This window comes from Gouania willdenowi, chromosome 5, assembly GCF_900634775.1.
Source record: "Gouania willdenowi chromosome 5, fGouWil2.1, whole genome shotgun sequence".
Lineage (NCBI taxonomy): Eukaryota > Metazoa > Chordata > Actinopteri > Blenniiformes > Gobiesocidae > Gouania > Gouania willdenowi.
The window spans coordinates 12,076,883-12,101,688 of NC_041048.1; the positions used below are offsets into that span (position 1 = coordinate 12,076,883).

General features: G+C 37.6%; 1 protein-coding gene across 1 annotated transcript in view; it reads left to right on the top strand.

The window, feature by feature from the left end:
* Positions 1-18,489, top strand: part of ppp1r16b (protein phosphatase 1, regulatory subunit 16B) — a 78,363-nt gene extending 59,874 nt beyond the window's left edge. Inside the window, exons 4-11 of the mRNA XM_028447184.1 lie at positions 4,389-4,534; positions 6,696-6,799; positions 10,272-10,396; positions 14,530-14,655; positions 14,755-14,830; positions 15,608-15,737; positions 16,555-16,702; positions 17,726-18,489. Of these exons, the coding sequence (XP_028302985.1) occupies positions 4,389-4,534; positions 6,696-6,799; positions 10,272-10,396; positions 14,530-14,655; positions 14,755-14,830; positions 15,608-15,737; positions 16,555-16,702; positions 17,726-18,199 (1,329 nt within the window). The 3' untranslated portion in view covers positions 18,200-18,489. The remainder of the gene's footprint in view (positions 1-4,388; positions 4,535-6,695; positions 6,800-10,271; positions 10,397-14,529; positions 14,656-14,754; positions 14,831-15,607; positions 15,738-16,554; positions 16,703-17,725) is intronic.
* Positions 18,490-24,806: the final 6,317 nt, after the last annotated feature.

The window sequence follows — 24,806 nt, forward strand, 5'->3', positions numbered from 1 at the left end:
TCATACTTTTCTCATATTCGTCCACTTTTTTGGCCCCTGAACCCCATCTGCAGTGCCCTCTGCCCACTTTCAGCCTATTGTTTTACTGCTACTGTTGTTTTCTAGCCATACGGATAGGCCTTTGTTTGAGCTTATGAACGGCTTATTAATTCAATGTTGCTTCATTATCTTTAATTTAGTTGCTATTTAGCACGTGAGAAAAATGTGTGTGATTTTTTTTTTTTTTTTGCAGAGGAACAGCTCAGGGATCAGCCTTGTAGTCAGCAAGCTGGTGGGTTGACATCTGTGGGTTTCTTGATGCAGAGAGTAGCCTGATTGTTTTGCTGCTGTGTGTAGGTTGCATCTATTATGCTGCTACTACTGCTGCTGCTGCTGCTGCTGTTGCTACTGCCGGCAAGTTAATATATTACAGTATCGAACGTCTTTGACAAGCTTATATGTCTCTTAGGTATTCTATTCTTGTCTGTTTGATGATGCTGTTTGTTTTTTCTTGAGACGTATCGCCAAGCTTGCCAATTACTAAACTCAGAGGGAAATTGTAATCCATAAGGTCTTCTCTGAATGTTTTAGTTTTAATTAGATACTTCACACATGCAGGCACAGACTAACAGAGGTGTCACTAACTCTACTGGTTCATAATGTTAGAAATGAACTGTTGCAGTTGGGAGTTGACGTACAGAAAGAAAACCGCCGACTCCCACTCCTTATTTTAGCGGCTCTAAAGGTCACGAAGATGTTTTTTATAATTTCAGCTCATTCTGTCACACTTATCCTCCCAGGAGAATTTCTGATAATTTCTCATTAAAGGTTGTTTATATATCTCTACCACTTGGGGCTAATTGGGTGGTAGAGAGGCTGTTTTCTGATTAGGAGGTTGGGGGTTTGACTTCATAGCTATACCTTTCTGTCCCAGGGCAAGAAACCTAAACCTAAACTGCTCCCAATGCGAGACTGGTGCCTTGCCTGGTCACCATTGGTGTGAGTGTAAAGTGGAGTACACAAATAAGGATTTTCTAAATCTGAAGAGATTTTTTATCTTCTACAGACCTCACACATAAAGATCAAAATCACACATAGAACAGTTTCGATTGTACTGTGTTTGTGTGTGCATTACAATTTTCTTTAGCAGACACTCTTATCCAAAGCGATGTACAACAGGATTAGTTAGGGTAAAAAGGGACTTGCTCAACATCCCACAGTGATGGCCCAGGTTGGATTCCAACCGGTTACCCTCCGATTACAAACCCGCTTCCTTAACCGTTACACCGCAACCGCCCGTCCTACCGTTGTTAGATCTTAAACAAGATCTAACAGCGTGATCTAATGCTGTATTCCAAGTATTCTGAGCTCCTACTCTGTAAATTTTGGGGGAAAATCTAATACTACAGCAGTCAGCCATGTTTGAGATTTTCCTATATGCTGCAGCTAAACTCGGAGATCAGGATTTTCAACTCGGAAATGCCGAGTCCGAGTTGCCTTGAACGCGGCATTACATGTTTCTTAGTCAGCTCGCTTCTTTGTTGGCTCCATGTCACAAATCACAAAGTCATGAGTTGGGAGTTGTCAGATTTCCTGACACACAAAGAGTTTTGGTCGTAAATTCAATATTTAAGATTGTCATCTCTGACTTGTCGCCGAGCCATTTCTCGGGACAAATTCTCGGTCAACACACCTCAGACCACAGGATTATCTTTCGGATAATCTGATTAGAAATGATATAATCTAGTGTTTGCCGTTCTTGGTCGGGAAGGGGAAAAATTGGGACAAAAACATTCTGATTATTTTCATCTATGTATTTAGTTTAAATGTGACTGATATTGTAAAGTACTTTGGGGCGACTTTAATGGGAAGTAAACCACCATATAAATGAAGCCTATTTCTCATTACTTCCATCTATGCTAGCTGAATATCGTCAGACTTTTGCCTTTATGTATTTCTAACTTTACACTCAACCATCACCATTTCAAAGAAGCCCAGTAAAGACTCTGCATGGTGACCCAGAGAATCTGCCCTCTACCTCTTTTCTCTGGGTTTTTCTCTCCTGTTGGTTTATCTCATGTTTGTGATCCTCCTTGAAGTTCTCTGTCCTCGTCTTGTATTCTCACCCGGACTCTTAAAACCTCCAGAGAAGGCACTTCAGCTCATCCTCTTTGTTAATGTACCCATAGAAAAACTTTCTTCTTGCCGCACTTTATATTTTTAAATTATTTTTTTTTGTATGGAGGACTTTTTGCAAAGGACAATCCAAAGGTAAGTTTAAACTTTTTGGAAAAAATGGAGGACACTCTTGTGAGTTTGTTAATGGACTATATTAATGTAGCACATTTTATACCATGAATGGTCTTTAAAGTAAAATTTACTACAAGGATGCATTCAAATGATTATGATTTAGGTAATAATAATATGATATGTATTTTATATTTAAATATGCAAACTTAAAAGGCCAATTTCACTTTCTCATCAAACATTTCACAAACAAACCGTTTAGCTTTTTTCTCAAATAAATTTAATGCATTCCTAAATTAATTATCCCCTAGTTAAACTTATTATTGGTCACTTTCTTTAAATAAATTAAAATTTCTTCACTATCTAAAGAAAAATTGAAAACAGGGACAATAAATATTAATGAACATGTACATGTAAATATGCAAGATTATAGCCAACGGCTAATTTCCATATTTAGTCCCTTCGGCAGGTTGATGTCAACAACATAAGATGATCTACAAACCACATGTCAATTTTAGAAACCAAACGTTGTACGTGAGCAAAGACGTTTTCCCCCCAAAGAGAGCAGCAATTTCTGAATTAATGAGTGATAACTTTTGGAACTAATCATTTTTTTTGTTATATTTTTAACTTTTATTGTTGTATTTTAATGCACAATAGATGGAACATTAGCTATGTTTTTTACTCTGTATACCAAATTATTCTAAAATATGAAATTGGATTTAGATAAAAAGATTGTTTATTATTATTAGCTAAATTTTTTCCATAATAGGTTTCTAACTGGGTCTCTGCAGACCAGTGTGGTTTTACTAAGCGTTGCTATCCCAACATGTTATTTTGATGAGTATCTTATTAGTGTTTCTGCAGAGCTGGATGATGACGTGTTGGCGCAGGCAGACTAAAACATGCCTGACTGAAACTGTCCAAAACTTGAGTGAGAAGCAAAATATGGTTTTATTTTCATTACATTTTCCTTCATAGAGACTCTACTGACTTGTTCAACGATGAGCTGAATTTGAAAAGCGGAAACTTTTTAGAGCAACTCAGCTCTCTGTGTATAATCTCTGTGTTTTTCAAAAAGCATAATGGGATTGGTTGCTGCTTCCCACAAGCTTCAGCTCGATAAACAGAAAAATATCATTTACTGTTTTTTCTCATTTCCTTGTATCTTTTAGTATTTTTCTGCTAGCAATTGCTTTGTGTCCCATTTTCTTTCTCCCAATACACTTTATATATTTTTGTGATGTTTTCTTCACGAAAACTTGATTGTTTTTTTTTTTTTGCACATTTCTGCAAAAACCCAAACTTTGAACTTCAGCATTGTGGCTGCCCTGATTAAAATGTTTAAGGATGAAAGTTGTTGGATTTAAACTGACAACAAAGGCCTTAATCAACATTATTTATGCTTTTCCTCGTCTTTGCTCTAAGTTTTTGGATTTTTTTAAAATTAACATCAGTATGCTGCCACGAGTGCACCAATTAGCAAGGATGGAGAAACATCTCCCATTGACAGCTGTCACATTTAGATAGTTTAGTTGTGAGGTATTTCTTCTTCTCCACCCTCTCACCCCGTCCACTTTTACAAAGAAAAGATTGTGTCTCCTTCTGTCATGTTGTCTCTCAGTCTCAGAGGATGGGTGTGAGTTCAGGGAGGGGCTTTAGTTTATACTGGGGTCCACGGAGGGAGCAGCTGAGTTATGAGATGGACTGCGGTCAAACTGTGTTAGCGCGCTGTCACAACTTTGTAGCTCACAACATGCTGTTGAAATCTTTAACCAGATGTTTTCCACTTGTTGATCTTGGCAACGAGGGACAAATTAATCATTTTCATCCTTTTCCCCATGATTAAATTCCTTCAGCATGCAGCACAGCTCAGTGTGCACCCTAAATTATAAAGTTTCTTGTCAGCCAGAAGTACGACACAGTGTTGTGCCTGGCCACTGCGTCTTCGATGTTTTCTTTATATTTACATTTTTTCTTGTCTGCGTATGTCGTCAAAGGTCAATTCTGCATGTTTTGTTCCTGCAAAGAAAATTCAAAAATAAATATTCTTTCCATTTTTTTGTCAGTTGTCTATTTTATGTTTATGATCCAGATTTTAGTGCAAAATAAATCATACTTGCTGTATAAATTGTGAACCTATCCCTTCTCTCTGCACACAGTGCTGTATTGACAACTATGAGGAGATGGTGAAGATCCTGCTGGAGCGCGGAGCAAGTGTTAATGCTCAGGACAATGAACTATGGACGCCGCTGCATGCTGCTGCCACTTGTGGCCATGCAGAGCTTGTAAAGATATTAATTGCTCAGTAAGTAATACAGAAATGCTGCCATGTTATTTCTGTTATTCGTGAATACTAAGGATCGGATTCACTAAAGGTTTAGGGGTATTAAAACGTGTGCAAACGTCACTCCACGCGCTAATAAGGGGTACAAACCCCAGGGAATTAGCACTGCGCATCTTCTGTGTCACAATGCGCCCACAATCTATTTAGCGCATTTCCCTCTGATGAATATGTAAAGTAGGCGGATCTCATAAGGGTAGCAGAAAAATGGGAGGGGGACATGCAAAAACATTAATGCAGTGGGCGCAATGCAATTCATTATCCATTTTTCACCTAAATATGTGGGCGCCGCAAATGGCGGCTCTGGTGTGTTGATGTGTGTTCTTTCGCTGCAAGTCAAATTCCTAGTATTGTTCTAAACTGTACCTGGCAAATATAGTACGACCCACAGGCAGGTGCAAACACACACACAGATCATCGCTGCACTGAATGTTGACACAAAACACAGCGGAAATGGGGAGAAAATGCTCCAGTTAATGCTGCGGTACGCAGAATCCTCTCTCCGCTCCGTTTTTAAACCGTAACCGAAACTCAGCCTCCCATACAGGTGTCTTTTGTGAATGCACTTAGCAACTTTTTCCTCAATATAGACTAGTGACAAGTGTATGGACTTTATGTTGTGTTATTGGAGATTTTTCTGGTGTTTCAGAGACTCTAACATGAATGCACGTATCAGTCTGTAGTTACTGCTCTGAGTAGCGGCTGCCACTCCACATCCAGACTGTAATTGTGCCTTTAAACTGTTGCTTCTCCACTCTTGATATGCTGTATAACTGTTGGGTGTAACATTGTGATGGAGACGTTGCTGGAACGTCCATCATTTCACTTTTACGACAATAGTAACGCCAAAAACAGCCCACGTGTTTGTAGAAAGATCTCTGATTGAAATTTTCTAGTATAAGAAAACCATGCATTTTGAATAAATGTAAGTAGTATACTGTATATAATCTATATGCAATATAAAGCAATATTTATAAAACACAACTATCTTAATGTCATATATATTACTAAAACTAGACTATAAGTTTTAATCAAAATTTTGATTAAAACTGAGTTGCATTTTAGTCAAAAGACTATGACTAAAACTAAATCAAATTTAGCTTTCATAATTAACACTGGTGCGATGCCAGCGCAGAAAAATCTTTGGTTGGCAACATACTTACTAATTAAGCAACACACAGGCAACCGGTCATTCATATCATAGAAAACACAACTTATATCTAATGATCTGTCAACCAATTCTGGCCATTAGTGGTGGACAAGGATCAGATTGGGTCCACTGGGCTGTACCTAGCACAGTATGTTCTGACACCTTTCTATCCAAACCAAAAGTCACTTCAACAGCACTCTGAAGGTTAGCCTGTCTCATTGGTCAGACCACATGCTTGAGAATCTGCAGCAAACCTTGAATGTTTCTGTCCACTTACTACTCCTCCACAATGTTGCTCCTAATAACCGGTGCCATGATAAAGACTGAGTTATCACGTCACCTACAGTATCAGTGGTGGTAATATTTGAATATATTGTGCAGCTGTGATAACGATTTCTATTCTCTGCTTTTATTGTAAATGTGTTAATAGGTTTTCATGATAAGATTATTGTACTGATGTTATTATTGTCTTTCTCTATTAAAGGCTAATGGTGGCGATATTTCACTGTTCTCTGCTCCTCTCCCTGTTATGACAACATGGCACACAGCAGTTCATATCATTTTTAATAAATTACATTAATTAGGTAATTGAGCATGTGTAGGCTTTACACACTGCACTGTAAACACGTCTGTGCAGCACGATTGTACACACTGATTCATGAGAATATGGAGTGATGTAATGTACTTACTGTATGCACACATACACATGCACACAAAATCAAATTGAACTTGGAAAACTGTTTACATCATCAGTTACTGCTCTTACAGAGATTTGTTTAGCATTCTTTGCCATCTCAGCCATCTTTAAAACATGAGTATTAAAGTTTTACGCTGAAAATCAAATTAATTTTTTGCATCACAGACTATCTGTAAAAAATACTTGTAGTTATTAAATTAGTTACACATTTTCAGAGACTTTGTTATTGGTAAAACTATTGTGATCGTTTCAGTTATTCATGCATTCTTCTCCCACAGTGGTGCAGATTTGCTGGCAGTCAATTCTGATGGGAATATGCCCTACGACCTGTGTGAAGACGACCCAACACTGGACATCATAGAGACTGCAATGGCCAACAGAGGTACAAAGTAAAGACTTTAAAATCTGTTGTAGGATCAAACGTTGAAGCATTAATGAGCATATTTTTTTTTAGCTGAGGCTTACAGCTGATGTCACTTCACCTTTGTGCTTGCTTGAAAGCTATTTCATATTAATGACTGGATCAGGAAGATACTACACTGCTTCTGTGCACTCACCTCTCCACATTGAATGAGCAAAATTCTCATTTAAGTAGGTTGGTCTCCACCACTTCTGCACGTGCACTAATTATTGCTGCAATCTTAGTGAATTCCTCACAGCAGGTGAGGAAACTGCGTCACCAAATGATTTAGGGACGCAACTGGTTGACCACCCTTTATTTCAGATGGAAGTGAATCCACCCCAAAGTGTAGTAATAACAGGACATTAACACTATTGCAGGGTCAAAATCACCCAAATGTGTACCTGTAGGAAAAAGTGGGCTTTGGAGTAGAATAACAATCACATCTTCTAAAACAATAGAGAAGATGCTAAAGCTACCCCAGAACCCACTCTGACAAACACAATTTCATGAAAATAATGTACATATGTTTGCTCGGGTGAAAATCAACCACTGATAGTGTTTTAGGGTTTAAAGTGTTCTTCAGGGAAATGTTGTTTCTTTCTTTCTTTCTTTTTTTTTTTTTTTGTCATTTCTGCAATTTCACCAATGATCATGTGATTAAATGTCACACATTCTCTCTGTGACTGTGCTTTTTCAGGCAAGGTTACAGACACAAGAACTCATTGTTTGCTTCTTTTATTTGTTGCATTTTTTTGGCAGATTTTTTTTTTTTACATTTTGGAACTGAAATAATTTGTTTATGTCTAAAATACACATAAACATAACATTAATGACATTCCCAATCCACAACTGATATACATTTGTGAAGCTACAGGGTTGCCATTGCCGTTCTACAGTAGTTCTGACAATGAGAAGAAGAAGGTTTAAACACTTTTTGGTCAAATAATTCCTTTGGTATCTTAGTAAACCTGAAATACATCAGTTGAGCTCAGCCTTGTAGTGAACAGGGTGAATGTGGGGTGTATGAAGGAGCAGAAAAAACCATTAAAGAAACCACAAACATCACATTTCATGGATTGCATACAGTATTAGCTTTCAGTGGCATAAACTCTAACGCCATGTTGTGTTCAGTTCTGTGTTTGCGATTCAGCGTTGGAAACAGAATGCGAGTGTCTACAGATGAAACACAAGCTCTGAGAAACATGGTGATCAGCCCACAATAGAACCTGTGAGGCTGCAGAATGCAGATAACGCTACAGTAGAGGAGAAGAATGAGTTTTCAGCCGATCAAAGGGACGCCGGCGCTGCTAATTGTGCCTGTAATAATTTCAGCTCTGTACTGGAGAATACTGCTCTCTACCATCTATCTCTCTCTCTCTCACACACACACACACACACACACACACACACACACACAGCATATTATACGCAGTATCGAGTGATCTAACACTTCCTTGATCCATCCCTGTAGAGCCCCATTCATCTATAATAGCCATGAGCAGCAGATTTGTCTATACCTGGAACAAAACAAGAAAGTAGACTGCACTGCTGATCTAGATCTAGAGCTTGATGTTGATGACTCAATCTCTTGTCTTCAACTCGATTGACAATTTTTTAGTATCGCAGTAAAAAAAAGTTGTTCTGATAGATTCTCATGCAAAGCACAGGATGTCTCGTAGAATATAATAGTGTGTCATAGCTTGGGGTTACTACTGAAATACAGTAATACTGAAATTAAAAAAAAGCATAAATTCAAAGGCAAACAAGATATTTACTGCATTATAGTCAGACTAGCTTCTGAAGACCTGCATTAATTCAAAGAGGAGGTCTCCGTCATTGTCCTGATTGCTGCTTTAACCAGCCTCCAGCTAAGAGTCTGATTAGATATTCATCTCACACTTACAGTGGTCAAGGTCACGTACATGAGTGTGAAAAGAAAAGAAAAAACGCAGGAGATGACATCTGAGTCATGATTTTGCTGGACTGTGTATTTTACCTTCAGCTTTAATCACTGCCGTTATGCATTCATTTAATGCCTTGAAAGAGGTCGCATGGCCAAACAGTGACAGTGTTACCAGTCTGGTTCGACTTGAATAGACGTTTCATTCCTTATTAGTCTAATGCATCCTTCAATCTTGTGGGCAACACATCAAAGTCCTGATGTGAACAGTGCGAGAATCAATTTTTCCCTCAAGTGCTGCGGTCACGGTGTTGAGTCCTATCTCGCTGCAGTGCGGCGCTCTTAGGAATGGATTTAGAAAGGCGGTTACACACAGAATCACTGGAGCTTTCAGTAGCAGACGGGACGAACCTCTGCTAAAAGGTGACGGGAGGAAAGTGAGAGGAATCAACTGCAGCATACACACGGGATGATCTGCTAGTCACTCAAAGCGACTGAAATTGAGATTTAAATGTTTTTTATGGTGCAGTGAATAATTTCAGTCAAGCAGTGTCCATGGATTTAAAATATCTTCATTTTCAAAGATTTTTTTTGCCTTATTACAGTAACCAAATGTCACGTTTGCCTGAATACATAGTAGGTTTATTTTTGAAAAAAGAATGAAGGTTGATGACTTGGACACAGCCTCAATGATAAAAACACTGTGGATGATGTGTTTAACACAGGAGAAATACAGTTTGTTCATTGCTTGTTGAGCTCTTTATCCATTAACTTTGACGTTAAATCTTCCTAAACTAGACAAATGGTTCCATTCTCTGCATTGTTGAGCTGCTAAATCAAGGGTGTCAAACTCATTTTAGTTCAGGGGCCAAATAAGGACCAGTTTGATCTCAAGTGGGCCGCAGATTTTAGGTGTGGGAAAAAATATTGTGCTCTAATTTTTCAATATCAGTCCCTGAAGGATATTTTCTTAAAAAAATCATTTTGTAACCATGTTTTGTGTAACTTATTGGAATTATTGTGAGAAATTGCAAGATTTGTTTTGAAAAATGTCGATTTCTTTCCATTTTTTTCAATTAAAAATGACTGCATTCATCTCATATATGGGTGGGGAAACTTCGAGTCTCTACAAATATTGTGGAATTTCACTGAATTTGTGAATTTGAGATCTGAATTATTTGTTAATACACAATAATTCATGTTTTCTATATCATTTTTACTGTCTTCTGTGGGCCGAATTGGATGCTCTAAAGGGCTGGGTTTGACACATATGTTAGATGATCTGGGGCTTATCTTTTTCATTTTAAACAACTTTCTTTTTTTTTTCTTTATTTAAAGAAGAAAAACAGCTCTTTTTTTTTCTTTCTTTCCTGTTGTTAAATCCCAGCTGCGTGCGTACGTGTGCATGCGTGCGTGTGTGTGTGTGTTCCTGCATGTCTCTGATCATATGATGTTTCATGTCAGTTGTACTTCATAGTCATGCTGTCAGAGCTCAGAAAAACCTCGGCCCTCACCGTTATCTCTGCTTGTGTTTGCACGTTTGATTGACAGGCATCACACAGGAGATGATCAACGAGACGCGGGCTTCGACAGAGAGGAAGATGCTGAGTGACATTCAGGCACTGCTGAGGCAGGGAGCGGAGGTTAACCAGCAGGACTCTCAGGGAGCCACACTGGTGAGAGAAACCAGTTTGTTTATCAACTTAAACATACAGATAAGCTTTAAATGGTTAAAATGCAGAAGTCCAATTATATGTATAGAAATAGACGCACTTTACTACTACGATACATCAGCCAAGCAGTGAAAGCAGGACTGCAATGCCATTTAATGATCTGTTACATTCTAAAAGTGTTGTAGGACGTAATAGTACGTTACTTCTTCGGTTACAACATCTTCATCTAGTAGTAAACAGTTTACCTTCTGCCTCTTGCTAACTGTAGGGTCAAAGAAGACGACGATTTATGAGCAGTTATACTTATATCAAACTATTATATATACATTTCCCTCATGATCAGTAAACACAAGTGTAGGCGGCGGGCGGAGTCTGCTAATACTTTCTTTCTGGCCGCCTTAAATACATTTTCAGTTGCACTTTTAAAAGAAAAAGAACTATTATGCAGTTTTGCATTGTTTATTATAGAACCAGAATTTAAATTAATAGGCTTCATTTTCATTTGTATTATTCCTTTATTTATTTCATTCAAGATTTATTTTTAGTTAAATTGCATTGTTTTGAATTGTTTATCAAGGAAATCTTTTGACAATGAAAAATAAAAGAAAAATAGTACAGTATATTCTAGTTTTTTTCCCAAAAAAAAAATGTATCTACAGTCCCATTTTGTAAAATAAATTGTGAGAATCGTATCGTGAACCCAGTATCGTGAATCGAATCGTTACATCCCTAATATATATCTGAGACTATACCACAAAAGTTTTAGAATTGAAACAACACAGACCAATAATTAAACATCCAGTATAAGCATAATGTTTGATACATTTGTTATTTGTCTCCTGAATATTGAACCAACAGCCATAGTTTTCTTGATAATGTCAAACGCTCACTTAGGGATGTGACGCAATGGTCAATATAATCTGTTATTGTTGTAATTGCGGTGGCAAAAATCATTTTAGAATGATAATTTCATTCTTCCAGTCAGTGCTGCAATAAAACTGCAGCATTATGGGTAGGGAAAAGGATTGGAAATCAATCTCGAGACACCAATTAACTGAACATTCACGTTGTTGAATTGTGGGTCGAAATTGGAGTAGAGAAAATGTAGGTCTTAGCATTTTACAGGCTAAATATAATGACAAAATTATAGCAATTTTCAAGCAAAGAGTAAATGTTAAAATGGAACTGATTTAAATTGTGCTTTTATGACCAAGTAGTTCCTAAGCACTTTACAATATCAGCTCATCCACACATCACTGGTGTTATTCGAGCTACTAATCGACCATTTGGAGCAACTTAGAGTTCAGAGTTTCACCCAAAAACACTTCCACAGGTGTAGCCTTGGAATTGAACTCGCAACCTCTCGATCTAAAAGCGACCCCTCTATTAACTGAGTGGCTGTGGAGTGTAGGAAAAAGGAAAAAAAGGTTCTAATTTACAATTTAAAGTCAGTCATTTGAGGCTTGAACTCAGTTTCTGGCACTAGAGACGATGTTCTATTGAGTTAATTAGTAAGAGAAAACTTTGCGGTATATATTTATGAATTCTTCTTCCTCGTTATAGGAATTCTAAAGCTGCAATGATGAGTCAATAAATCAATATGTCAAACACATGATGGAACATCATTTATGTCATTAAGCAAATGGTAATGTCACATGTAGCTTCAAAATTCAGTTACTAAGACAAAAATCCCAAAATACACAAATGGAACCTTGACAGCATGAAGATGTTGGTAATTCGTTTTTAACAATAATTTATTAGCTCCATAAGGTAAACATTGATGTTTAAAGGACCCGTTTTTTGCTTTCACTCAAAACTTCCAGATGCTGTTGAATCTTTTTTAGAGATAAATTCTGATATTATAACATAATCTACAATGACTCAGAAATTTGGTAATTTTTGGGGGGCATGAATTTTGAAAATGTATTCAGTAAGAATTTGTACATATTTGCATCACCGTTTACAGTCCAATAGTTTGATGCACTGTAGGTTACATTTTTAGCTACATCCTAAAACAGAAGAACAGACTTTACAATTTCCAAAAGGTTTAAATGTGCCAAAGTTTCTTCAGTATTGGGGCTACATTTTGCTGGAAGTTCCAAATCTCTAGCACATATGGTTGATTTATTGTGAGTTTTCACAATTTTAAACTTTAGATGCTTATTGTAGCACCACATTGAGGATGATTGGTCTGGTTTTGCAGTCGAGGCAATCTGACACTGGACTTGGACCTTTGTGCAAAATTTGGCGATTGTTTTTGCATGGGAAGTAGGACTTCCTCAGAAGAAGAAGAACATGCAGGATAACAATATAACAATAATAATTAATAAAAGCCTAAGCACCAGCTTTATCCTGCTCAGGAGCTTTTAAAGACCACAAACCCTTGTAGCTTTGTGGAGTTTACTCTACAGGTTTTCTCCAGTGGGGGGAAAAAAGTAAATGGTTTGTTAATATTTGGAGCAGCGGCTTTATTATGAATTCACTATTTCAAGCTGATTTGCTCTGCTGCTCAGTCTCATGAGGCTGTTAAAATTCTAAAGCTTTTTGTGCGTCTGAAGAGTCATTAGTGTCTTTTCAGCCGCAGATGAAATGTGTGGCTTGATATATTTACAGCAGTTATTTTATCAGATACACACTACATTGAAATGAACCTGTAGCAGTAATTTAAAGTTGGGGTACTCAAATTATTGTCTTTAATTAAAAAAAAAATTCTTATTAGTATCATATAGTATATTGTATAAGTAATCATTTCTGAAAAAATCATATGTCTGCGTGCTGTCTGTGCCTTATAATTAAGTATTTTAGTTAATAAAACCCCTGAAGACAAAGTCTTGGCGGTCACCCCCTCCAGCTCCAATCACAGGATTTAGCGAAATAAGGGGTGATCAGAGCCTACAAAGGAGCCTCCTCATTGGCTGCCGCGATATATGGTGAAGCGCGTGCACGGTGCTAACTTGTTTTCAGTAAAGCATGGCTGCCGAACGCAAATCAGAGGAAGAAAAGAAAGAGATGATTGGATGCAACTTCAGACTGTCAACCTATGCGTGTGCACGTTCAGCGCTCGACTTCCAGAGGAGGAGACTGGGAGTCAATAAACTATACAAAAGAAATAACATGATGTAAGTTTAGATTTTAGGATGAATTAAAATTGAAAAATAGCTATTTTATACATTTTATACAAGCTTGCTCTCACCCTTAGGAGAAAATATATTAAAGTTACGTAAGGGTCTGATAGTTCCAGGTTTCTGCGATTTTAACAAGCCATGCTCCAGTTTGCTTCATCATGCTTGGATGAAGATTATGAGAAGGCTTGAAGCAAAGACACAAGCAGCTCAATCAGACAATCTGTAGCATGACTCTAAAGATTAATAGGGTGAGTCCTCTGGTTATTTTCATGTGGTGATGCTTCACTTTGTTTCCATGCTGGAGTTAATCCCTGATACATGATAGAGACTTTGTTAAAGCACCAGGCCTTAGACACCCTACTCACTAAATTAAACTGACTGCTTTTTGGTGGAACCACAGTACCTCTCAGGGCTAAACACAAATGAAGGGATCACTTCATCAGGTACGTAATAACATAACGCAAGATTAGGCTTAAACATGCTTAATGCAATCACTGCAAAACACAGAGTTTTCGTCTAATACTGAAGCACGGTGCAGCTGCCACATGGAAGATAAGCTGGTACTTGAAGGTAACCTGACTCGTTCCTATTTTGGTGATTGTAAGTTTTGAAATGTTTACAACTCAGAAAATGTGTTAAGCTGAAACTTTGTAAATGTTCATCTTATATTTTAAAAAAAAAAGAAACTAATGAGTGAAGAGTTTGAATTCCTGAAGAAAAAAAGACAAAATAGAATTAAGTATATAGACCGTCTTGAGATTCACGCCAACCACAATATGTGTAACATATACTGGCTTTATGTCTTTCTGTCCATGTGTGACATGTACAATGTTAAAACTCATTGATAAAGGTTTCACAGAGCTGCGCTGACATTTTGATTCAAATTAAATAAATACAGTTACCCAATACTCCTGATATCATTTAACTGTGATGTCTTAATCAATAACCAATCAGTACTACACTAATAAAACTAAAGACCAGGATCAATGACCTCGCCCTCTGTCCTTTCAGCTCCACATTGCAGCAGCCAATGGATACGTGCAGGCTGCAGAGCTGCTGCTGGAGGGAGGGGGACGCATGGACCTGAAGGACTCAGACGGGTGGCAGCCTCTACATGCTGCAGCGTGCTGGGGTCAGGTCAGTTAAACACAAAAACACATCAGATACAAAAGACACACATTTACATGTCTGTGCAACTAATAAATGAACAATAACTTGTGCTGGGTTTTGGATCAGATGCATATAGCAGAGCTGCTGGTGTCTCATGGAGCCAGTCTCAACGCCAAGACCTTCCTGGACGAGACGCCCATTGGTACGTTCACATTTAAGCCTGGTTTAAGAAACCAAGGTGACAATGTGTGTAAGAAAAAAATTGATTCAGCGATATATCACGATATTTCACAGCATGATTATTCAATTCAATTTGATTAAATTCAACTTTATTTATATAGCACAAAATACAACAAATCATCTCAAGGGGCTGAACAAAAAATAAAGTCGATAGTAAGAGAGAAAGAACCCAACAAGAGCCACATGAACAAGCATTCAGCGACAGTGAGAAGAAAAAACTCCCTCTTTTTTATTGGAATAAATCTCCAGCGGAACCAGGTTCAGAGGTGGCAGCCGAGTACAAAATGGTATAAAATACATTTTATTTCATACCATTTTGTACTTGAAATTTGTAAATATTGATATCGTGACTTATATCGTATTGTTTAGTATCGGGATGTATCGTATCGTGTCATGCAAATGTGAATCGTATCAAATCATCAGATTCATGGCAATGTACACCCTTATCAGTCACATTAAAGCTTTTCTTAAAAGAATGAAAATGGATCAACTCAAGCCAATACTAAACCGTATGTTTTTTCAAAATGTCAGCTGCAGTGTTCTTCTTCTTCTCATTGTGTGTGTGTGTGTGTGTGTGTGTGTGTGTGTGTGTGTGTGTGTGTGTGTGTGTGTGTGTGTGTGTGTGTGTGTGTGTGTGTGTGTGTGTGTGTGTGTGTGTGTGTGTGTGTGTGTGTGTGTGTCTGTGTCTGTGTCTGTGTCTGTGTCTGTGTCTGTGTCTGTGTGCGTGTGTGTGTTAAAGATCTATGTGAGGATGAGGAGTTCAGAGCCATCCTGCTGGACCTGAAACACAAACACGACATCATCATGAAGTCTCAGCTGAAGCACAAGACCTCACTGTGCAGGAGAACGTCCAGTGCAGGAAGTCGTGGGTGAGTGCTGACACCTGCTGGCACTAACGTGGCTACTACAATGTGTAGGTTTTCCTCTCTAAAGACAGGAAGGTTGGGCTGTGGAGGGATTTTTAATCATTGAATATAACATCACACAAAGAGCAATAATCAAGAAGTAAAATAGTATTTGTTCTTTTTCAAAATCTTGAAGTCCAGCATGTTTTAGATCTGAAATCCTGTGACCTTCCAGCTATAAAGTAATATTAGAATAACCCTATATTTTACAGTGTGTTGGAGCATAAAGGCATTATTAATATGCAAGACTACAATCGGGTTGGACCAGAGTTTAAGATCATGTGTTTTCATTTTCACTTAATAATGTACCTATTATGATCAATTTATAATAATAATAATAATAATGGCTTGGATTTATATCGTGCTTTTTTCAAGGAGACTCAAAGCATTTACAGAAACCATTATTCATTCACATCAGTCAACCACATCAGACATACCGATATAGGTAAGCTACATTGTCGCCACAGCTGCCCTGGGGCACACTGACAGAAGCGTGGCTGCTATTTCACGCCTATGACCCCTCTGACCACCACCAACATTCATGCAAATTTCATACCCATTCGTAAGAGGCAATGAGGGTAAAGTGCCTTGCCCAAGGACACAACGACAATGGATAGAGCGGGATTCGAACCCCCAACCCCTTCAGTTATTTCACTGGACCACTGAGCCACGGTCGCAATACTGCCAAAAATTAACTTTTTTTCTTACATATTTCAGCTTGTTGTCATTTTAAAACAGTAAAGACAGTTTTTTTAATATAAATTGTTTCTTGGGTTCACAGAAAAGTTGTGCGTCGAGCCAGCCTGTCGGACAGACACAACTTGTGCCGCAAGGAGTATGAGACGGAGGCCATCGTGTGGCGAGGAGGACGGGAGGAGGAGAACGACAGGGAGAAGGAGTCGGATCAGGAGAACCACCACGTGGTGAATGTGAGTTTATTGATCCTCAGGTTTGGATTAAGGAAAAGTTAGGAATCATCTGCTTGGTTTGGTAACTTTATTTTTCAGCATCTCAGTGGATGCTCTGTGAAGGTGAAATGAAGCTTTTTCAGTTAAAGATTTCAAAGTACCCCCAAGTACCCCCTTTGTTCGACTACAACATCTTGCTCAGAAAACTATTTAAAAACAACTATAGAGCATAATGATGGAATAAATGAGTAATAACACACATTTTACATAATCTCATTTTGCAAATAATTGAAATGAAACAGTAATTGGTGCCTCCTGAATAGATTTATTTCTATAGTTTTTCTTAGTTTTATTTATTTATTTATTTATTTATTTATTTATTTAACAGGAACAGTGTACATTAATATCAATACACAAAATTTACCAGATTTGGCCAGAAAGATATTTTTCATCTGTAGTCCCTGAACAGAATTGTTAAAATAATACAAATTACAGGAAATATACAATAAAATATACCGTGAAAAATGCAAATAAATAATAACACATGACACTAGCACTAGTATAATAAGAGACAATCATCACATTTTAAAACATACAAGTTCATAAAATAAAACATTAACATTTTATCATTTCTGGTGGTCGTCTGCTGCCTGGTGTGGGACCAAGACTGTCCCTTGTATGTTCTAATCAAAATCACTTCCATCAACATTAATATTATATTAATGATTATCATTTTTCACTAAAATCAAAAATGATCAAATTTGATATTTGCAATAATTTAGTTTGTTAAATTTCTGCTCTCTCTCTCAAATACCCCTTGTAGTTTCATTGTGTACCCCCATTTGAGAAGAACTGCAATTGCACACTATTAACTTTATCATTTCATTAGAAATGGAAATTTAAACAATATAATACTGGTATGGGTTGGATGTTAGTGTAATAAAGCTAATAAACTGACTTCAGATGTGTTATATCTGGACCTAATTAAACACCTGCTGTCTTTATCTGATTAGTACTTAATCAAACTTTATTTATGTACTGCAGGTTAAGCCAATCGTAGCCGTGGAACTGCCAGACAAACCCAAGCTGCCCACCATCCTCAAAGACACCAACAACAAACACAATGGCCTCATCTCCACGACGACGTCTGTGCCCCCTCAGCCATCCTCCAATGGCAACACACCGTCACCCAAGAAGGGCCCGGTCACCACCTCCCAGCCCTCACAGGAGGAAGCTGTGCCACGAGAGCACCCTCAGACTCTGTCAGAGCTGAAGAAGCAGCGCGTTGCCGCCAAGCTGCTCCATCACCCGTTATTCAACGGTCACCTCGGCAACGGCTCCATGGATTCCTTCATCGATGCTAAAATGAATTCAGAGGACCCTCGAATGCCGCTAGTCTCGTCCAATGGCAACGCTGTTTACTACACGCCGGCCAGCGGCGAGCCACCGCTGCTGAGGTTTAAACAGCCAATGGAGGACGAGCAGCCCAAAGTCAGGACCTGTTGCTGCGTGTCGTAGTGCCAAAGGCAAGGAAAATACATTTGTACAGTGCATTTCATACACATACACGAGGTAACTCAATATGCTTTACATCAGTGGTTCTCACAATCTTTTGGCCCAAGTACCCCCTTTCTCTTATTTCTGAATCCAACTACCCTCCTTTGTCTGACTGCAATATTTTACTTAGAAATCTATTTAAAAACAACTATAGAGCATAATTATGGAATGAACGAGTGATGACATACATTTTAAAGAATATCATTTTGTAAATAAGTGGAAACAAACAGTATTTAGTGCAGTGGTTCCCAACCTTTTTGGATCGTGACCCCATTTTGATATCAAGACTTTCTGGCGACCCCAAATACTTTTTTTTTTCGAGAATTTGTTTTTGATCATGTCTGAGCTCAGATATACATTTTTTACTGCATTTCACAAGATTTATATTTCACAAAGTGAAAGTATAGAAATACAGGTGTTTAAAGCAGAACTAAGGAACTTTTTCACCTTAATAAATCTTTGTCATAGTCCCTGTGAGGGTAATCCAAGTGTTTATGGAGTGATTGGGGGTCTTTCAGCTCTCCATGCTGTCTCTGGCCAGAAAACAGCACTTGCAACTTTTCCTGCCTCCCTGCTTTACGGCAGCCCAATACAAACCAATGCTAGATTATGACCAGCCCCGTGTCTGCACACGGTTATCTACAAATTCACTTTTCTCAAACTTATATCATGACGGAGCCAGCACAAAAAAAGGCAGAGAAGACCTTTGTCCGAAGAACGGAGCAACTCCATGCAGGGACAGCTCATCAGCAACACACAGCAATCACCACACACTGTCGTCGCGGCAACAGGCAAGCACACACACTTGCAACCCAGAGCTCCATCAGGCAGCACACACACAAATATCCATCTATCCATCTATCTATCTATCTATCTATCTATCTATCTATCTATCTATCTATCTATCTATCTATCTATCTATCTATCTATCCATCTATCCATCTATCCATCCATCCATCCATCCATTCATTTTCAGAGCTGCTTTGTCAGCACACAAACAAACACACACATTTCCACACTCCCTTCCATATTACTCCCACATCATTCATTTATTTTACTTGTCTCTCTTCCTCATACTGTTCACATGGTCACATGTGACTATATGTGTGAAAGCACCCTTAGTGTCACTGTTGTATTAGGATTTTTCAGTGATCGGTTGCCAACAGTGTTTTTACGACAGTGACATAACCAAAAGGGACCTTTAGGGGGAGCGCTAAGCACAAGTTATTTAGTTCTGCTTTAGCATTGTGTGTTGTTTAAAAAGAATAATCAAAACATTTCAAAAATCTATTTTGATTTTTCAAAAGTTTCAGGTGATCCCATTTAAACTCCAGGCGACCCCACATGGGGTCTCGACCCTGAATAGATTGATTATTATAGTTTTAATGAATTATTATTTTTCAAATATTCATCACACACACAATACATATCAAATAACTGTATCCTGTACTTGAACTTTCTCAAATATAAATCTAGTTCAAATAAAATGCAGTATAAAAATATCTGAGGTGGTGCACAAAAACTAATTCTAGAAGAAAAAAAAATGTCTCTGGGGTCGCCCGACATTTGTGATAACAAAATGGGGTCACGACCCAAAAAAGGGTGGGAACCTCTGCTTTACAGCATTTTCAAAACTACCCTTTTTCTGCTTCATGCATGGACCTTGAATTCTCCAGCTATAACAAAAACTCTACATTCCATAACTCATGCTGCAAGTCGGAGGAGAAATTCTATTAGTTTTCTTTTTTTTACATGAAAAGCCACATAGATCAAAAGAGCAGACATTTCCTGTCTCTGCAGATTTTTACCCAAAATGCAGTAAAATAAGCCAATCTGACACATTTTTCTTCACCTATAAAAATCACAATCAGGTCATTTCATGTCATTTCAACAAGTTTTCTGGACATCCAATGCACTTTGGTGTAAAAAAATTATTACGTTTTTGCGCGTCCTTATTTTTCTTCCATTTTCAGCCTCCATTATCTCAGGAACTACACCACATAGGAAACTGAAATTTGGTACAGTAATACAGCTCCGCCTACTTTGTCAGAATATACAAAAATATCTGCTATACATCATATGTGGTGGACATGCCAGCCCTTCAAACTTGGAAAAAAGTTTGTTGGGATTTTGGACTCCAACATATTTGGCGCTGGAGTAAAATACTTTGCATATGCCTCAGCGCCCTGTAATTTTATCAACTTTGAGTTATGTACAATTATACATAGACTGTTCCAATGCTGAAAATAGAAGAAAAGTAAGGACGTGCAAAAATCAACACCCCTCACTAAATTGGCCATATCTCAAAAAGTATGAATCCGATCACTATAACCGTACAGTTTACCTATTGAATAATCACGGAAAAATTGGTTAAAATTTCAGAATTCTTTTAGACCAAAGTGCGTGGGCCAATTGTTGACATGACATGGAATTTCTCTATCATCAAACCACAATGTTTGCTTCTTTATTGTGTCCAGGAAAGACGGCGTTCTGAAGCGGTTCATCCACATTCCTCACACACAATGCACACACAAAGTCAGTGACATCTGTTTCACTGTGTAGAAACAATAGCCTGTAGATAAAGGGAAGCAATGCCATGAAACAGTGTGGAAATACTCCCAAAGTGTACTTTTAACAGCGAGGGGTGGGAAAAAGACGAGAAACACAGCTTTCGGTCTTTGAACGCGTCCCCCTCGCCTCGCCGTTCTCGCAAACTGACTCCTATTGATGATTTAAGCCTATAGCTAAAAAGGACTGTACATTTATTTATAAAACTACTGTAACATGTAAAAAAAAAAACCACCATGCATTATGAAGTTGAGTGTATTTATTATTTGGATGCTGTGTGGAGAGCGTGAATGCAATATGAGATGCAAAGCACCTTCAGAAACATGAAACAAAGGTTCAAATCACGTTGTAAGAATTAAGTGTTATGTACATATAGAAGAAACTCACACCATCCTCCATGATTGTGTCACTACAAATAAAAAGGTTATTTTTTAGTTATTTTTCTGATGTTAATTGTGAGCATCCTCTTGGTATTTCTGTGTCATTAGAAATAAACCTAGCTGTATGTATGTATTATTATTATTATTATTATTTCTGGCTCTCACATGTGTACTGTTGGATCAGGTGTACTTGGATGATTTTTAGCCTTCAGCTCAAAACAAGTAAAGTTATGTCTTGCACATATCATCAAGAATTACTGTAGGTCATCAAAATAATAACATAAATATGGGTTTGTTTAATGTCCATGCTGCTTTTGTCAGCATAAATTAGCCAAAAATGTCAAGACACTCTCAGGTTTAACGCAAAAGCACATCTTGACGAAAGTATTCCACATTGTCACTACTTAACCATAAAGTATTCTGAATTTAATTCCATAGATTTACAATAAAAACAATTAAAATGTTCTCTTGGCTCAAACATATCATCAAAATCACTGGGTTTTAACACTTTAACACAACTAAAACTGCTGAGTTTTGAGGACTTTGTTGACAATAAATGTAAGTAAAAAATGTTGACGTGGCATCCTTGTTTAAATATATATTTTTAATCACGTACAGGGAATCTCTACTGTTAACTTCCACAATGGAAATGAGTCAAATTTACCACACAATTGAAAATGTTCTGGGTATCTATCTCATATTTTTAAATTTGAACATTTTATATTTTAGCTACCTTGTAATATTCTGTGTTTTACTTTAATCCAAGTTGGTGTTTTAATTAAATTTTTTATGGGTACTTGAGTCATCACAGAAACATCTGGAGCCAAACGAGTAATAAAGTGATAGTAATTGGTGTAAAAAGCCAGCTTATCATTCACATACAGACAGCGTTACTGTATCAATCCTTTTAATCTAAATTGGAAAAATATCCAATGAATACAAAACTTTTCCTTTCCTCTAATAACTTTTTTGATCATGTGTGCCAAAGACATTTTCCTTGAGCTAAAAATTAAAACATCAAGGATATTAAGATCTGTCTCAGAATTATTTGCCTTTGATGACCAACCCCTTCCGAAATGTGATTATTACCCACAATTCCACTGTTTCTTTTGTCCTCTGTACAGTTGTACAGTTGAATTTGTTGATATCATGTTTGTATCAGTATTTGTCTCAATGTTTTCAAAATGTGCATCAACTTGTCTGTGTCGTTACAACGAGGGAACATGGACGGATGTCAGTTTGTAAAGATGGGAACTTTATTGTGTAAAATCTGTTTGAGAACATATTTCTATTACATTCAGAACCTGAATCTGCTCAAATCTACTTAATAATCCCAAACTGCTGACAACTGTAAAAAAAAATCCTACAATTGGTTTCTTAATTCTTATCAATAAAGTCCAATCAGATGGATTGTGATGATGAGTGATGCCCTTTGTTTGTATCACAAGAAAGAAACTGTCAGTTTTCAAAGTCTACACAGATGAAGGCTTGGCATTATCAATAGGAAAGAAAAACTACTGAATTTGTAATTACTGGATTATATTGATGGTTGCGTTAACATATTTTGAATAAATTGTATATTTTGAGAGTTTAAAATGACCTCCGTTTATTCTTCATTCCTGTTAAAAGCACAGAGTGGCACAGAACTCTGTGATGTAAACGCTTTTCTACTTGGATTTGTTCTGGATGGGCAGACACTAAATACATATGTCTGCGTTGCCTGTTCAGAGAGCATGAAGCAGACTATACACTGGAGACATGTCACTGTCCATCACAGGGTCAAAACACATAAATACACACAGTGTCACTCCTGCCTCTGTCTAAATACCATAGTTATTGCTTTATCCACATTGTGGGACCAATAACTTACTATCGTACCTTAATGGGAGGGAATAGCAGTGATCAGAACCTAAGTCCTAAACTTAAATACAAGGGTTTAAACCCAATCTTTTTGTTTTGTGGCATCTGGCAACTGCTCATTTTTTTTTCTTGTTTCACATTTATAAAAAGAGCTATATGATGTAAGTATATTATATTAAATTAGATAAGTTAAAGGTAAGTATAGCTATTTTTACACTCGTACTAGCTTAGTAACTTGAGAGTATCAAGTTAAAACAATTCCCAAAAGTACATGTCACATATGGTAATTACCTCCACCAAGAAGATAATATTTTCACTGCTGTTGATTTATTTGTTTTAATTGTTAGCAGAATTATAGCAAAAGTACTTTACAGATTTGGATACAATTTTAACCAAACAATCCCTACATTTCCTCTTTGGAAAATGTTCAAAAATGCAGATCCATATCTCGGTTTTATGAAATTTGACTCAGTTATGTCTGGTTGGTTCCTCATTTACCCAGTTTCATTCGGATCGGATTCAGACTGTGCATTTCATTGCAATTTTTTAAAAAATGGAGCTGCCCATACATTTTTTACATACTACAAAAGAGCCTTTAACTTAGGACCCTTGCTAACTTTTAAATGCAAACAATTGAAGCGGGATGTTTTGATTTCTACATTGTTGCCGTGATGCTCATTCTTTAAAAAGATGGAGAAGACCAAGTGAGGGTTGGGAATGGTTTGCCTGTGCAGTGTCGTCTGTATAGATTTTATAGTGAACACATGAATGGCAGATTGCAGACTTTCATCAAAGGAGAAAGTGTTTGTTTTTCTATAAAAGCATTTACTGAGTGCGGCTGGTTATTAAAACTAATAGGTATCATTACCTTCTTACACATGATAGTTTGACTGAAAGATCTTACATCCAATTTCAACTAATAATCGATTGATTGAGTGTCTACCACAGACATATAGGAAAATGTGCCAGCAGGAGGATCGGTGCTTATTAAACCCATTATAGCAGATTGAGAATGACTATTTAACAGCATGTTGGAAACCACTTTTTAAAAAAATAATTTTTATTTAAATGGTGTGTCCTGTTGGTTTGTGTTTAAGAGAATGTTCTTGTGTGAAGTGAGGGTGAACCCCAAAGATTTACTTAAAGCATCGCTCAAACAAGCACTTCCTAATTGGTCAAAGGTATCTTTGTGAGTCTTGAGTAAATTAGCCTTTTGTCTGGCCGTCCCTCTGGACTCACTGTGTATGTCTGAGACATTTAGTCTGACAGAGTGTGAAGCACAATCCTGGAAACACATGATCTGGACTGCAATCGCCTCCTTTGTGTGGGCTGCCTTGACCATTGTGCTTGAACCACAGTGAGTGCCAGCTATTGGCTCTGCTCCCAGTGCTTCTGGCCTCTCCAGTGAAGGGCAAAAAGAATCTGCTTCAGAAAGACAAGACACACATTGACTGGCCAGAGGCTGTACAAGGACAGGAATGCAAGGAAATGACGGAGCCCCAGGAGTTGATTAGACAATATGTACAAGATGGAAGAGGAGGATGTATTTTTTTTTTTTTTTTTTTTTTTGTGAATAGAGACAGAGAACATGTAGATAAATGGATGGCAGGATGACAGGCCGAAAAGAGCGTCTCAGCAGGAAGGAAGCTTCAGTTTGGCAGTTAAAGAAAGTGGAGTCAAAACAAAAGGACAAATAGATGCAGGAGGGGGTCAAAGCATCTGCTTTCCAGGACCAAACAAGCCTTCAGTGTTACTGTTCA